General features: G+C 52.4%; 5 protein-coding genes across 5 annotated transcripts; 3 read left to right on the top strand and 2 right to left on the bottom strand.

Moving 5' to 3' along the window:
* Nucleotides 1–1,120: 1,120 nt before the first annotated feature.
* CLUP02_00956 (histone H4.1) lies at nucleotides 1,121–1,552 on the bottom strand (the record flags this gene model as incomplete). Its single annotated transcript, XM_049280002.1, has 3 exons — nucleotides 1,121–1,284; nucleotides 1,344–1,481; nucleotides 1,543–1,552. The coding sequence occupies 3 exons, from the start codon at nucleotides 1,550–1,552 to the stop codon at nucleotides 1,121–1,123; spliced, it is 312 nt and encodes a 103-aa protein (XP_049135959.1).
* Nucleotides 1,553–3,194: 1,642 nt separating this feature from the next.
* CLUP02_00955 (histone H3) lies at nucleotides 3,195–4,096 on the top strand (the record flags this gene model as incomplete). The annotated part of the gene is made up of 4 exons (XM_049280001.1): nucleotides 3,195–3,209; nucleotides 3,562–3,582; nucleotides 3,755–3,838; nucleotides 3,899–4,096. 4 exons carry the CDS (start codon nucleotides 3,195–3,197, stop codon nucleotides 4,094–4,096), a joined length of 318 nt encoding a protein of 105 aa, XP_049135958.1.
* A 174-nt stretch (nucleotides 4,097–4,270) lies between these two features.
* Nucleotides 4,271–5,283, top strand: CLUP02_00954 (uncharacterized protein; the record flags this gene model as incomplete). The annotated part of the gene is made up of 7 exons (XM_049280000.1): nucleotides 4,271–4,364; nucleotides 4,422–4,478; nucleotides 4,538–4,567; nucleotides 4,629–4,674; nucleotides 4,740–4,845; nucleotides 4,902–5,022; nucleotides 5,207–5,283. 7 exons carry the CDS (start codon nucleotides 4,271–4,273, stop codon nucleotides 5,281–5,283), a joined length of 531 nt encoding a protein of 176 aa, XP_049135957.1.
* Nucleotides 5,284–5,374: 91 nt separating this feature from the next.
* CLUP02_00953 (pre-mRNA processing factor 3) lies at nucleotides 5,375–6,832 on the bottom strand (the record flags this gene model as incomplete). Its single annotated transcript, XM_049279999.1, has 1 exon — nucleotides 5,375–6,832. The coding sequence occupies one exon, from the start codon at nucleotides 6,830–6,832 to the stop codon at nucleotides 5,375–5,377; it is 1,458 nt and encodes a 485-aa protein (XP_049135956.1).
* Nucleotides 6,833–7,675: 843 nt separating this feature from the next.
* CLUP02_00952 (RNA polymerase Rpb1) lies at nucleotides 7,676–12,851 on the top strand (the record flags this gene model as incomplete). The annotated part of the gene is made up of 2 exons (XM_049279998.1): nucleotides 7,676–7,857; nucleotides 7,919–12,851. The coding sequence occupies 2 exons, from the start codon at nucleotides 7,676–7,678 to the stop codon at nucleotides 12,849–12,851; spliced, it is 5,115 nt and encodes a 1,704-aa protein (XP_049135955.1).
* Nucleotides 12,852–12,897: the final 46 nt, after the last annotated feature.

The raw sequence follows: 12,897 nt of genomic DNA, 5'->3' as shown, positions 1-12,897 counted from the left end.
TCCTATCAAATTCGATGTGTTTGGTGTGGTGTTGCTGATTAGTCGATTTTATATATGTTTTATAAGGGATATTGGATCTGGCAACAAACAAGTAGTATCGAGAAATAGCAGTCAACTTGTGTTTTCACCACAACACATCCAAAGCCCAATAGAAACGCAAGACGGAAGACATTTCCGAAGCATTTGACACTCCAACGGAGAGACGGTGATAAGTGTAGGTTTGGACGGAAAGAGCCCTGCCGGCCTTAGATGACGCGTTCGGCTTCACCAGCAACTTAGTAGCCTCAGGCCCCAGAACGATCAAGATGGTCAACGGACCACGAAGGAAAGACCCCACGAGAGTAAACGAGGCACCAGAAGCATGAGTTTACATCAAATGATGCCGGTGAAAACACTAGGTAAATGAACTCGATCATATCGGCAATGGCAGATTGTACACCCACCTAGGCACGGGACTTTTCAGGACAGGAGGATTATGATTACCAGGAAGAGACATACATCATTGCGCACGCGCAATGGAAAACACCGGGAGGGGGACAGCAAGTTCTACGATGCTCTAGGTAGATTGCATTATTGGATTGTTCATTATCAACGAATGACTTGAATCTGCCATGCGCAGAACCCACATACCATAGCCCACCCAAGTAAGAACGCTGAAGGTTAGCAGCCTGGCGCCAGCACGGCTTCAGCAGCAGCCTGAACGAATACATTAAAGACCAACATGCAACAAGGACCAGTGCAGACAGTTGCCACCCACATGGGACGCGGCGCGACAACAGACATACGAGGCTAGGTCACATACCCGAACAGTGGAGAGCAACGTTTAACATCCATACGAATCAGACGCGGCACACAGCATTCACACGCGAAGATGCAGAAGGGAACCGAGAAAAATTGATCAAAACGTGCCTCGGCGAGGGATTATGTCTCAAGCCAACCAAGCCATCCGTATAGAACCCCGTTTCCCGTATGGTACAGTAGAACACCCAAAACCAGCCAAACCCATGATCATTCGTGACAAAACACTCCACTCCCAAAGTCCGCATGGGCCACCGCGTCGTGGGTTGGATCGCGTCATGGCCCAAGAAAGATTCGTAACAGACATGCAGAAATACGACGCTTAACCACCGAAACCGTACAAGGTGCGGCCTTGGCGCTTCAACGCGTAGACAACATCAAGAGAAGTGACAGTCTTGCGCTTGGCGTGCTCAGTGTAGGTGACAGCATCACGAATGACACCCTCGAGGAAGGACTTGAGGACACCACGGGTCTCCTCGTAGATCACTGAAGGAACGGCATGTTAGTCCCTCGCGAGCCGAGACGAGCTTGGGGCTAAAACTTACTGGCAGAAATACGCTTGACACCACCACGACGAGCGAGACGACGGATAGCAGGCTTGGTGATACCCTGAATGTTGTCACGCAAAATCTTGCGGTGACGCTTGGCACCGCCCTTGCCGAGGCCCTTGCCGCCCTTGCCGCCTGATCACATCAAGTTAGTATACCGGGGAAGATAGAGGTACGATGCGGGATCGGTACGTACGTCCAGTCATTGTGGATTGTGATGAAGTTGAAGTGATTTAAGGTTGGGATATGACGAGGCTCTTCCGAGGAAATGGCGTGTAAGATTGTTTTGGCAGAGATAACGTGGGGCTGAATAGTAAGAGGGAACACGATTGTAGTCGCGCTGAGGGGGGCGGGCATTTATATCAAATGTCCGTGGGCCAAGTCTGATTCGGGATCAGCCAGAGAAAAGCGGGCACGTCCATCACGCTGGATCACACCCTGTCGCGACGCGAGGCGAAAAATAAAAAAACAACGCCATGAACGTACAACCGCACGGGCCACACTAGCTTTCCCGGTACTTCATCAATCTCAGGCTCTCTCAGCTTATTCCCAATTGGAGCATGAGATGGATATGTACGATTAAATGTAGCCAACCAGAAAGCGTCCCTCGTCTGTCCCGCTCCCTTCCTCCTCCTCCTTCTCTCACCGTTCCTTGCAAGTTGCCACTTTGCTTTTGAAGTTCACCGTGCCAGACCTTAGGCGCGCCGCGTGCCATCAGAACCGTGTTTCTGGCTTCGGTTCCATCTGCAAAGTGCAAACGCCAGCATTTACCCCTCCGGCTGTTCCACCTGAGCGCAAGGGACCGATCATGTCACTGGCAGTCACCTGCGTGGCAGGCAACCACTGCTTCCAAGTTCTGTGCTAAAACTACGGACCGTATTGGTCAAAGACAGTAATCTCTCATATTATGTTACCCAAGGTACTGACCGCATCGGTAATTGTTTTTCGCATCAGCCGACACCTACGTAGTAGAAGCATCGAAAAGGGTGTTCCGATTCGAGTCAATTGGCCGACTGACCGGTGACATGACGATAGGTAGACGCTCTCGCCTTCGTCGTGCGCCTGAGTCATCTATGTAGGTCAACACGCGCAAGTTAAATCCTGTGCTGCCTCCAAACTCAAGTTGAGGCGTCGCTTCACCCACTGCCCCATTTACCCATCCACGGGCTCCAGCTTTGGTAGGTAATACACCAGAGTGACCCGGATACCGAGAAATCGTCTTACTGGACCTCCACACTAGTCGCGCAAGGATTCACGATGCCGCGGCCGCGCAGAGACCGCGTCACGCCTAATACTCTGTAGATACCATGCAAGTAGTCCGGGCAGAGATTACTTGGACTGGCTCATGGCCATTCATGTTAATCTGCACGACGGGCGGGTAGATGAATTACATAGACGTACCCCGGAAAACCTTTGTTGATTGTTCTCGTCTTCTATGACAAACAGCCTTTGAGATTCACTGGTAGAACGGATGAATTAACCACAGCACTCTTAGTATTAGCCTGTCTCGATGCTCATTCCCTCACGCGTGTTACTTCTCAAGTCCCAACACGTAAAGCGGTCGAGCATTGGAGCGAGTGCTTTTGGTAGCCTTTTGCCTAACCCGCATTTAGATAGAAATTTCCGCAGACGGGGAACACTGGGCTGAATCTTGGATGGGCATAGTCTAAAGGGAAAGGTAAGGTACCTATTCCGCATATGCAGGACTTGCCTTCAGTGCCTTGCGTATGACCACAGTGGGCCCCCAGGAGGCGCTAGACGATAGATACGTACTCTTCCCTACCGGGTGTTTGAGAGAAAAAGATGGGGTGGCGTCAGACTTGATGCAAGATTTCCAGCCAATCAAAAATGAGCCAACTATCCGTTTTGACAACAAAGCACAAAAAACCCGCCCAACTGCGCCTGCCTTGCAAAGCAATCGCGCCTACCAAAACGGCATTTTTCCAAAAAAGAACCCACGCCTGCCACACTCACACCTGGCACTTCCCCTCCACCCGATCAAAACCAGGAAGGTGCGCACAGGCCACCCTCCATTTGGCGCACAATCACTCCCCTCTGCACGCGTTCCGTCTCCCTACCTATTTATTCCCCTCCACCCGTCACCCACTCCTCATCCTTCTCTTCTACATCCACTCACAACACATCCACATCAACCAACAGGTACATTATCACCAACAAACAAACCCATCAACTCCATCATCACACACAACAGCAGCAATGGCCCGCACCAAGCAGAGTAAGTCATTATTGCCTTGCGACATCTTCAGTCAAGTCTTTTTTACTGACTTATCTCCACAGCCGCCCGTAAGTCCACTGGTGGCAAGGCTCCCCGCAAGCAGCTCGCCTCCAAGGCCGCCCGCAAGAGCGCCCCCTCCACCGGAGGTGTCAAGAAGCCTCACCGCTACAAGCCTGGTACCGTCGCTCTCCGTGAGATTCGTCGCTACCAGAAGTCCACCGAGCTTCTGATCCGCAAGCTCCCCTTCCAGCGTCTGGTAAGTTAAGATTCGCACAACGCGCCTCTCGATTCGCATCGTCTAACACTACCTTCCCAGGTTCGTGAGATCGCCCAGGACTTCAAGTCCGATCTTCGCTTCCAGTCCTCCGCCATTGGCGCTCTTCAGGAGTCCGTCGAGTCTTACCTCGTCTCCCTCTTCGAGGACACCAACCTGTGCGCCATCCACGCCAAGCGTGTCACCATCCAGTCCAAGGACATCCAGCTCGCCCGCCGCCTCCGCGGTGAGCGCAACTAAGCGACTGTCTTTTGATTTTCTCTTTTCACATGGGTGGCTCATGACTCGCGCGTTTGGGAATGCTTGACGAATGGACCGTCTTGGTTTTGGGGGTAATCTGGCGTTTAACGATGCGTTCTTCAGAATAACGCAAGGGTTGTACATTAAACCAGCAGTAAAGGATGACTGCATGCAATGGCAAACATTATGAACTACTCTACATCGCCCCGCGTAGACAACGTGAGCATCCGCCTGAATACCCGCATCATCGCCGCAATTGTCAGCACGCGTATTTTTTAGCATATAAATCCCGCCATGACGCGATTAAAACGACTCGCGAGACTAGCAACAATAAAATTCGAGGGTGTCACGCGTACAAAGCGGTCAACATACTGGCAGGCGCGTTCTCCCCGCCGCAGTCAACGAAAGCCCTGTTATTATGACGCTGTAGTGTCTCAATAGACAAGAACTCGTTTTTGAAGGTGGACAACAGTAACTAACAATAGCACGTATGCTGGTGATGTTTCTATAAATGCATCCCGTCTTGACTAAGTCCCTGTATATGTTTTCCCTCCCCCCAAGCACCTCTTGTCATTGTTGTCTGCTAGATTGAGTATATATAGCTCTTTTGATCGCGGTCCCGCCTCTGCGACCTTTGTTGAAGCTGCTTGGCGGAGATGTTGCGTAAATGGAAAGGGGGGAAACGCGGTGTACAACGTTGCGAGGAGAGCGGACCGCTCAGGCAGCCATCGTACCGGCAGGGCCTTATTGTTTCCCAAGTCCGATCACGCTTCTCCTAAAAAGTAGGCTGCTCTTGCAGTTCTAGAGCTGCTGGCATGAAGAGGCCGTTGCGTTGCCGGTAGACCATGGCCAGACTTTCTCCGTCCACTGTTCGGGTACGGCCAAGCTGACTCAGATTGCATGTACCACATCGGAGTCATATTTCAGTAAGCAATAGCTTACTTTGCAGTGACTTCAGAGGCGTTCAACGTTGATGGATGAAGGTACAGCTCGCAAAAGAGGTGGGCGAGAAGAACAATTCTCTTAGATCAAATAGTCTGGAACAAATTCTCGATAGGGACGACCAGCCTATTTTTCCAGGGCGAGACTTTGAGTGCACTTGATTGTTAGGTTATTCACAAGTAATGATCACAGCCATATCAACGACGAGTGAAGCTGAGCGAGAACGCCTTAGCTGTCCGATATGACCTACGGGCTCAACAAAACAAAAAGGCAAGTCTCCTTGGTATTCTATTCTTCTGTGACAATCTTTCGTTAATTACTGGCGAGGATCTCTGATTACATGTTTTTCGCGACAGCCCAAAAGTTATCCATCTTGGCTCGGGCCAACGCGTCCCTGGCTTCGGCATCAGATTCGCAGACCTTGCTTCCCCACTTGCGGTAGGCCCTCGTCTTTTCTTCGCCTTCAAACACCAGCTTACACTCATTGTGGGACATGTCCTTCAAATCGCCGCTCTCGTTTTCCGCTACCAGCCATTCGCGAAGCTGTTGTTGGGTCTTCCCCTCTTGCGAATGTGCATTTTCGGTCCAGTTAATCCGCTCAAGCATGAGCTTCTTGTATTTGCGTATGCTGTGCTCGCCGCCTTCAACAATGACAAGGTTCATCCTTGGGTGCATGATGCAAATACCCGTGAGAGCATGCTGTTCGGCATTCTTTTGGATCCTGAATCTATTCCGGCCGTTGGCGAGACTGTCAATCTTGAACACCAAGATATGGATGCCTTTCGCAGCATCCTTTTCTTGGTTCGTAGCAAGTTTGACGTGCTTCTCTTCCTTCGTGAGCTTGCGTTCTTCGTTGGCCTCCAAGTGATTCTGCTGGCGCTCAGCGATCTGCCTGTTGACGAGATTTTCCACAGCCGTAGGATCCTTCACTGCAGAGTCTGCGTAAACACGCATCATGTTGCTCTTCTTGACTTTGGGGGGTGGAGCTGGCACTAGTCCAAGTCTGATCTTTGCTTGCTGCTCCTTGAGTTCGGCCATCCTTCTCTGCCTCCTGGTCTTGGCCATTTCTTTCGGTGTTAGGTACATCGGCTTCAGGGCTGGGGTGTTCTTCTCCTGCGGCGGTTCCAACGCGACGGGGTGTTGTACATATTCCGTGATGATGGTATCTTCTTTGATCTTCAGTTTGGATTCGTCGTCGATACAGTCGTAAGAGGTCCCGTCGACCAGTCCACCGTCGAACCATTCTATGTCCGGAGGAGGGTCGACGACAAGATTCTTCTCCAACTCCAATTCATCTTCGATGCCGGCTTTCCTCGTTTGCGCCGCGATTCTCTTCTTCATCTCCTCGAGGGCAGCTTGTCGCCGCAGCGCCGCGGCTTGCTGGATGAACTTGCCCTTGGCATGGAAATTTAGCGACCGAGCCTGACGTTGTCTTCCACTTGCGGGCTGTGCTGCCTGCTGGTCGTTGAAATACGGGTTGGATAGCGGCGCATCGCGGCCTCGCCCAGTAGCATCTGGGGCTTTTAATCCAGTCGAGAACTTCGAGTCAGAGTGCAGTCGACTGCCGGATGGCTTTCCATCATTGGGTCTAGCTGGTGCCTTTGCCTGACCGAGACTCTCGAGTACTGGGTGTAATCCGACGTTAAGTCCTCCTTTAGCCTTGGAGACGCCGACTGCTGCAGCGACTCTGGCTTTGAGCGCAGCCATCTTATCGGCGGCCGATTCAGGTTTCGAAACCCGGGAGTTGGGGTCGTGACGAGGCCCAAGGCCTAACGAGTCTGACTGTCGATCCATTATGACCAGGCTGATATGCTGCCACTTTTCTCCACGACTGGTCGTATGAACCAGATTATGGGATGCACGTCTTTCCGGAGATACACGTGCTTCGTCGGGCGGATGTCGGGTAAGCCTGGGCGCTCTCTCGTTCTGAGCCGGTCGTCTTCGCAGAGTTCGCTGATTGTGTATCGCGGTCGGAAGGGTAAATCATTCGCAGTGATCCCAAGGCAAAGAGGATGGGCAGTAGAGTCCGTAAGAGCTTTCGGTAGTGGCCCCGTTGCACGGCTGATGGAGGTTGTGGTTGAGAAATACGGAGTGTCTCTTGAGAGCTGGAGGGAGACGCTCCTACTGTGGGCTCTGGTCAAGAGAGTGGCTACGTGATTATCCAGTTAACACTGTAACCTCGATGTTATCGTAGTGCCCGTTGTGAGGTAAACACAGGCACACAGGCTAATGTGCAGCACACAGGTACGTAGGTGGTAAACACTAGGTATGCCATGTACCGTACCTTACCTACCTAGCCTAATCGCAACCTGGAAGGTCCCGTTCCTCCAGGTCATTTTGTGATGCCTTGCTGCCTTGCGCCGATAGCACAGTGGCAGGCAAAAAAACAGTGCAGGACCCACTAGACAGAGGCGGGTCTCCGTTCTGCCGACCACCACCGCCCAAAAAAAAAGTTCCCCTCGGTCTCCCACCGAGGGTTGCTGCTCTGGACCATCCGCCCCGGTTGTATTGCATTTGCGATCGAGCGAGTGCCTCTTTGAAGCGGAAGCTGTATGGAAAATTTGCTTCGGATACCACACCTTCTGCCGTTCCGACCCAGATTGGTGCCAGGCTATTACCTGACGCCTCAACGGCAACATGAACATCTCTCAACCCGTTTCGTCGTCTGTCGAGACGGTCGAATTCACATTCCTCACCGAGGAAGAAATCAGAGCAATCTCGGTCAAGCGCATTGAGAACGACAGCACATTCGACAACCTTCTGAACCCCGTTCCTGGTGGTCTCTATGATCCTGCTCTTGGATCATGGGGCGATGCTCTGTATGAAATGCCCCGAATATCCCTTGTCCTTGGCTCAATTGACTTACACGTCTCTTCACAGCTGTGCAACCTGTAACTTGAACCAGTCTTCATGCCCGGGCCACGCCGGCCACATCGAGCTCCCCGTGCCGGTATACCATCCTGTATTTCTTGACCAGGTTCTCCGTCTTCTGAGGTCGCAATGCGTCTACTGCAAAGGTTTCCGCATGCGCCATCGCGAAATCAATCGATACTCCTGCAAACTTCGATTGCTGCAATATGGCCTCTTGCACGAGGCTCACTTGGTTGATGCTATTGGAGAAGAGCTTAAGGGCCTTGCACTCCCGGGTGTGCCCACGGATTACGAGAGCGAGGCAGAAGAAGAGGGCACCTCCACGGTCGACAACATTATTGGGGCCCGAGAGGTATACGTTCGCCAATCTCTCAAATCACACAGGCTCAATCTGGGCGAGGTCAGGAAGGGCAAGCACGAAGGTGCTATCGAAATGAGGAGAGAGCTCATCAAGGACTTCCTGACACAAATCACCAAGTCCAAACGATGCGACAACTGTGGCGGTATATCGCCTACCTACCGAAAGGACCGCTTTGTCAAGATATTCGAAAAGGCCCTTAGCGAGAAGGATATGGGTCAAATGGCACAGAAAAACCTACACCTCAAGGACTCCATGGCGACAGCAGCTCACCAGCGCAAGTCGAAGCGCGGCAACACCGACACCGACGAAGGTATTGCCGACGTTGATACAAACTCATCGAGCGAGGAAAACGACGTTGACATGCGTGATGCTCATGACGACGACCTCGAGAAGGAGGAGGCAGAGTCTAGAGTTCATGCCGTCCGTCAAACCCCCGGTCAGCAGCGATACCTTAGTGCAATGGAAGTTCGCGCACGTCTGAGGGAGTTATTCGACAAGGAACAAGACATTATGTCCCTCGTCTACAACTCGAAGCCAGTGACCAAGAAGGCAGCTAAAGTGTCTGCCGACATGTTCTTCATCCGAACCATCCTTGTTCCCCCCAACAAGTTCCGACCCGAAGCTCGAACTGGCGATTCTCAGATTTCTGAGGCCCAGCAGAATTCCCTCTACAAGATGATCATGCGAAACTGCGGTAGCATTGCGAGAATACACCAAAGCGTGGGTGGCACAGACCAGTACGGGAGAGCAAGAGACATCAACGATTTGCACCAAGTATGGACGGAATTGCAAGAGTCTGTCAACTCTCTGATCGACAAGAGCAAAAACCCCGTCCAAGGCGCAGCTGCGAAAAGGAACGAAGATGGCATCAAGCAGAAGCTGGAGAAAAAAGAGGGCCTTTTCCGAAAGAACATGATGGGAAAGCGAGTCAACTTCGCTGCCCGCAGCGTCATTTCCCCCGACCCTAATATCGAGACCAACGAGATTGGTGTGCCTCCCGTTTTTGCACGCAAACTTACATACCCCGAGCCCGTCACGAGCCACAACTTCAAAGATCTGCAGCAAGCCGTTATAAATGGTGTCGACAAGTGGCCCGGCGCGGCTGCTATTGAGTACGAGAACGGACAAATCGTCAACCTTCGATCCAAGTCTGCAGATGACCGCCAGTCTCTTGCCAACCAGCTCCTCACGCCGACCAACGCCCAGTTGAGTGGCATGAAAGGCAAGAAGGTTTACCGACATTTGACGAACGGCGATGTTGTTTTGATGAACCGTCAGCCGACACTTCACAAGCCGTCAATCATGGGTCACCGAGTTCGCGTGTTGCCAGGAGAGAAAACAATCCGAATGCACTACGCCAATTGTAATACGTACAATGCTGATTTCGACGGCGACGAGATGAACATGCACTTCCCCCAGAACGAGGTTGCCAGAGCTGAGGCTCTTCAGATCGCCGACACAGACCATCAATATCTGTCTGGCACGGCAGGCAAGCCTCTCCGTGGTTTGATTCAGGACCATCTTTCGGTCTCTGTTGCTCTTTGCAACAAGGATACCTTCTTCGACCGAGACTCATACCAGCAGCTCATCTACTCCGCCCTCCGTCCAGAGAGTGGTCATATCCTTGGCGAGAGAATTGAGCTCCTTCCTCCGGCAGTCATCAAGCCAAGACCTAGATGGACAGGAAAGCAGGTCATCAGCACGATCTTGAAGAACATCAAGCCACCAAATGGAGAAGGGCTCTGGATGTCTGGAAAGTGTCAAGTCAAGGGCGAGCAATGGGGCAAAGGTCATCTGGAAGAGGGCTCAGTTTTGTTCCAGGACGGACAGTTCCTCACTGGTATTCTTGACAAAGCCCACCTGGGTCCTAGTTCAGGCGGTCTGGTCCATTCCATTCATGAAGTCTATGGGCCTGCTGTTGCGGGCAAGTTGCTCAGTGCCATGGGCCGCCTCCTCACTCGCTACCTTAACATGAGGGCCTTTACTTGCGGCATGGACGATTTGCGGCTCACATCGGAAGGTGAGCAGGCTCGAAAGGAGGCATTGAAGGCAGCGAAGGACGTCGGACTCCAAGTTGCAGCCAAATACGTTTCACTGGAGGACAAGGCACCAACGAGCACAGACCGGGAACTGCTCACTCGCCTGGAGGAGGTCATGCGCGACGACACTAAGCAAGAAGGTCTCGATCTGCTTATGAACCAGAGCGGTGGCGTCGTTTCGAGCGCGGTTACAGCAGCTTGCCTTCCCGTCGGTCTGGTGAAGCAGTTCCCCAAAAACCAGATGCAGTCTATGACAACCTCTGGTGCCAAGGGTAGTCAGGTCAACGCTAACCTCATTTCATGCAACTTGGGACAACAAGTTCTTGAGGGCAGAAGAGTCCCTTTGATGGTTAGCGGAAAGTCTCTACCCTGTTTCAAGCCATTCGAGACGAATGTTCGTGCAGGAGGCTACATTGTTCAGCGATTCTTGACTGGTATCCGACCGCAAGAATACTACTTCCATCATATGGCTGGTCGCGAAGGTCTTATCGATACAGCTGTCAAGACGTCTCGCTCTGGTTACCTGCAAAGATGCATTATCAAGGGTATGGAGGGACTTACAGTGACATATGACTCGACGGTGCGAGATGCCGACGGCACCCTCGTACAATTCCTCTATGGCGAGGACGGTCTCGACCCGACTAAGCAGAAGTACCTGACCGACTTCAGCTTCATCCTCCGCAATGTTGGTTCCGAGTCGGCCCAGCTTAATTTTAGTAATGGCTTCAGGGAACAATTTGCCGGCACCAAGGACGAGATTCTCAAGCATATGAAGAGTGCTATCAAGCACGCAAAGCTTGATAGTCCCGGGGCCAAGGATCCCATTATTTCCCTAGTCAACCCTGCGAGAGTAGCATTTGCGACATCCGAATCCTTCTACGAGAAAATGACAAAGTATATCAAAGACAACAAGGATGGTCTCATCCGCGACAAGTCAAGTGGCCCGTCTGGCCTGGTGGATGCACCCGCTGTCAGCAAAAAGTCGGCAGAGCTTGTTTTCGCCGCCAAGTACATGCGATCACTCGTTGAGGCTGGCGAGGGTGTCGGCATTGTTGCTGGCCAGAGTGTGGGAGAGCCTTCGACACAGATGACCCTCAACACATTCCATTTGGCAGGTCATTCCGCAAAGAACGTTACGCTCGGTATTCCACGTCTCCGTGAGATCCTCATGACGGCAAGCCGATCTATCTCAACGCCGGCCATGACACTACTTCTCCATCCTGAGTTGTCCGCAGCCGAGGGAGAGGTGTTTGCAAAGTCAATTAGCGTTTTGCCTCTTGCTCATGTGCTTGACACGGTAACCGTCAACGAGCGCATTGGAAAGGGCATCAATGCTTCATTGGCCAAGCTGTACGACGTAAGGCTCAACTTCTTCCCTGCTGTGGAGTACACCAAAGCCTACGCCATCGATCCCTCTGATGTCATGGATACTATCGAGAAGCGATTCCTGGATCACCTCTTGAGGATGATGGCCAAGGAAATCAAGAAGCGCAGCAGCGATTCCACCTCGGCTACGCCTGAAGTTGGTGTCAAGTCTGGTGTAGTAGAGATGGTCAGTGGCAACAGTGAGGCGAGACCTACCAACAACGACGATGATGACGACGAGGAGGATGGCGACGGTGACGCCACGAGTGCCAAGAACAGGGCAAATCGGGACGAGGCTGTATCATATGGTCCGAATGATGATGAGGACGACGCGATTCAGCGACAGATGGAACGGGAAAATACCGAGGAAGAAGATGAAGGGTTCGAGGGTAGCCCACTGCCGTCAGGCGACCAGGACGGCTCAGAGGACGAAGATGACGGGGACAAAGACATGGATAGTGAGGATGGTGGCTGGAGAGCCGAGCGAGTGAAGCAACTCTATGCTCCCGTCACCAAGTTCAACTACGACAGCGCAGGAGAGTGGTGCGAGTTCACTCTTGAGTTCACGGCAGATACCCCCAAGGTATTGATGCTCAACATCGTGCAGGCGGCGGTCAAGAAGTCAGTCGTTCAGCAAATTCCTGGCGTTGGCTCTTGCACCTTCACGGCCGACCACAAGATCACAAACGCCGCTGGCAAGGATGTGACAGTGTCCGCCATCTACACATCGGGTTGCAACCTCGAGGCTATGCAGAAGTACGGTGACTTCATCAACCCGAACCAGATCACAACCAACGACATTGGCGCTGTTCTAGACGTGTACGGAGTGGAGGCATGCCGAAACAACATCGTGTCTGAATTGGCCGGCGTCTTCGGCGGTCACGGTATCAGTGTTGACAACAGACACTTGAACCTCATTGCTGACTACATGACGCGCAATGGTGACTACACGCCGTTCAACCGCAATGGTCTGCGTGGCAATGTTAGTCCCTTCACCAAGATGAGTTTCGAGACGACTCTGGCTTTCCTGAAAGACGCCGTTCTTGATGGCGACTGGGACGATCTCAAAACACCCAGTGGTCGTATCGTCATGGGCCGCCTGGGCAAGATTGGCACGGGTGCCTTTGACGTCTTGACGGCTTTGCCTACGCATCACATGTCGTCCAACATCGAGTGAGCTTGGCCCCCTGTCTGTCTACTGGCATCTGTCTTGCTTTGGGTTC

Source organism: Colletotrichum lupini, chromosome 1 (assembly GCF_023278565.1).
Source record: "Colletotrichum lupini chromosome 1, complete sequence".
Lineage (NCBI taxonomy): Eukaryota > Fungi > Ascomycota > Sordariomycetes > Glomerellales > Glomerellaceae > Colletotrichum > Colletotrichum lupini.
This window is presented reverse-complemented; position numbering and strand designations above follow the sequence as displayed.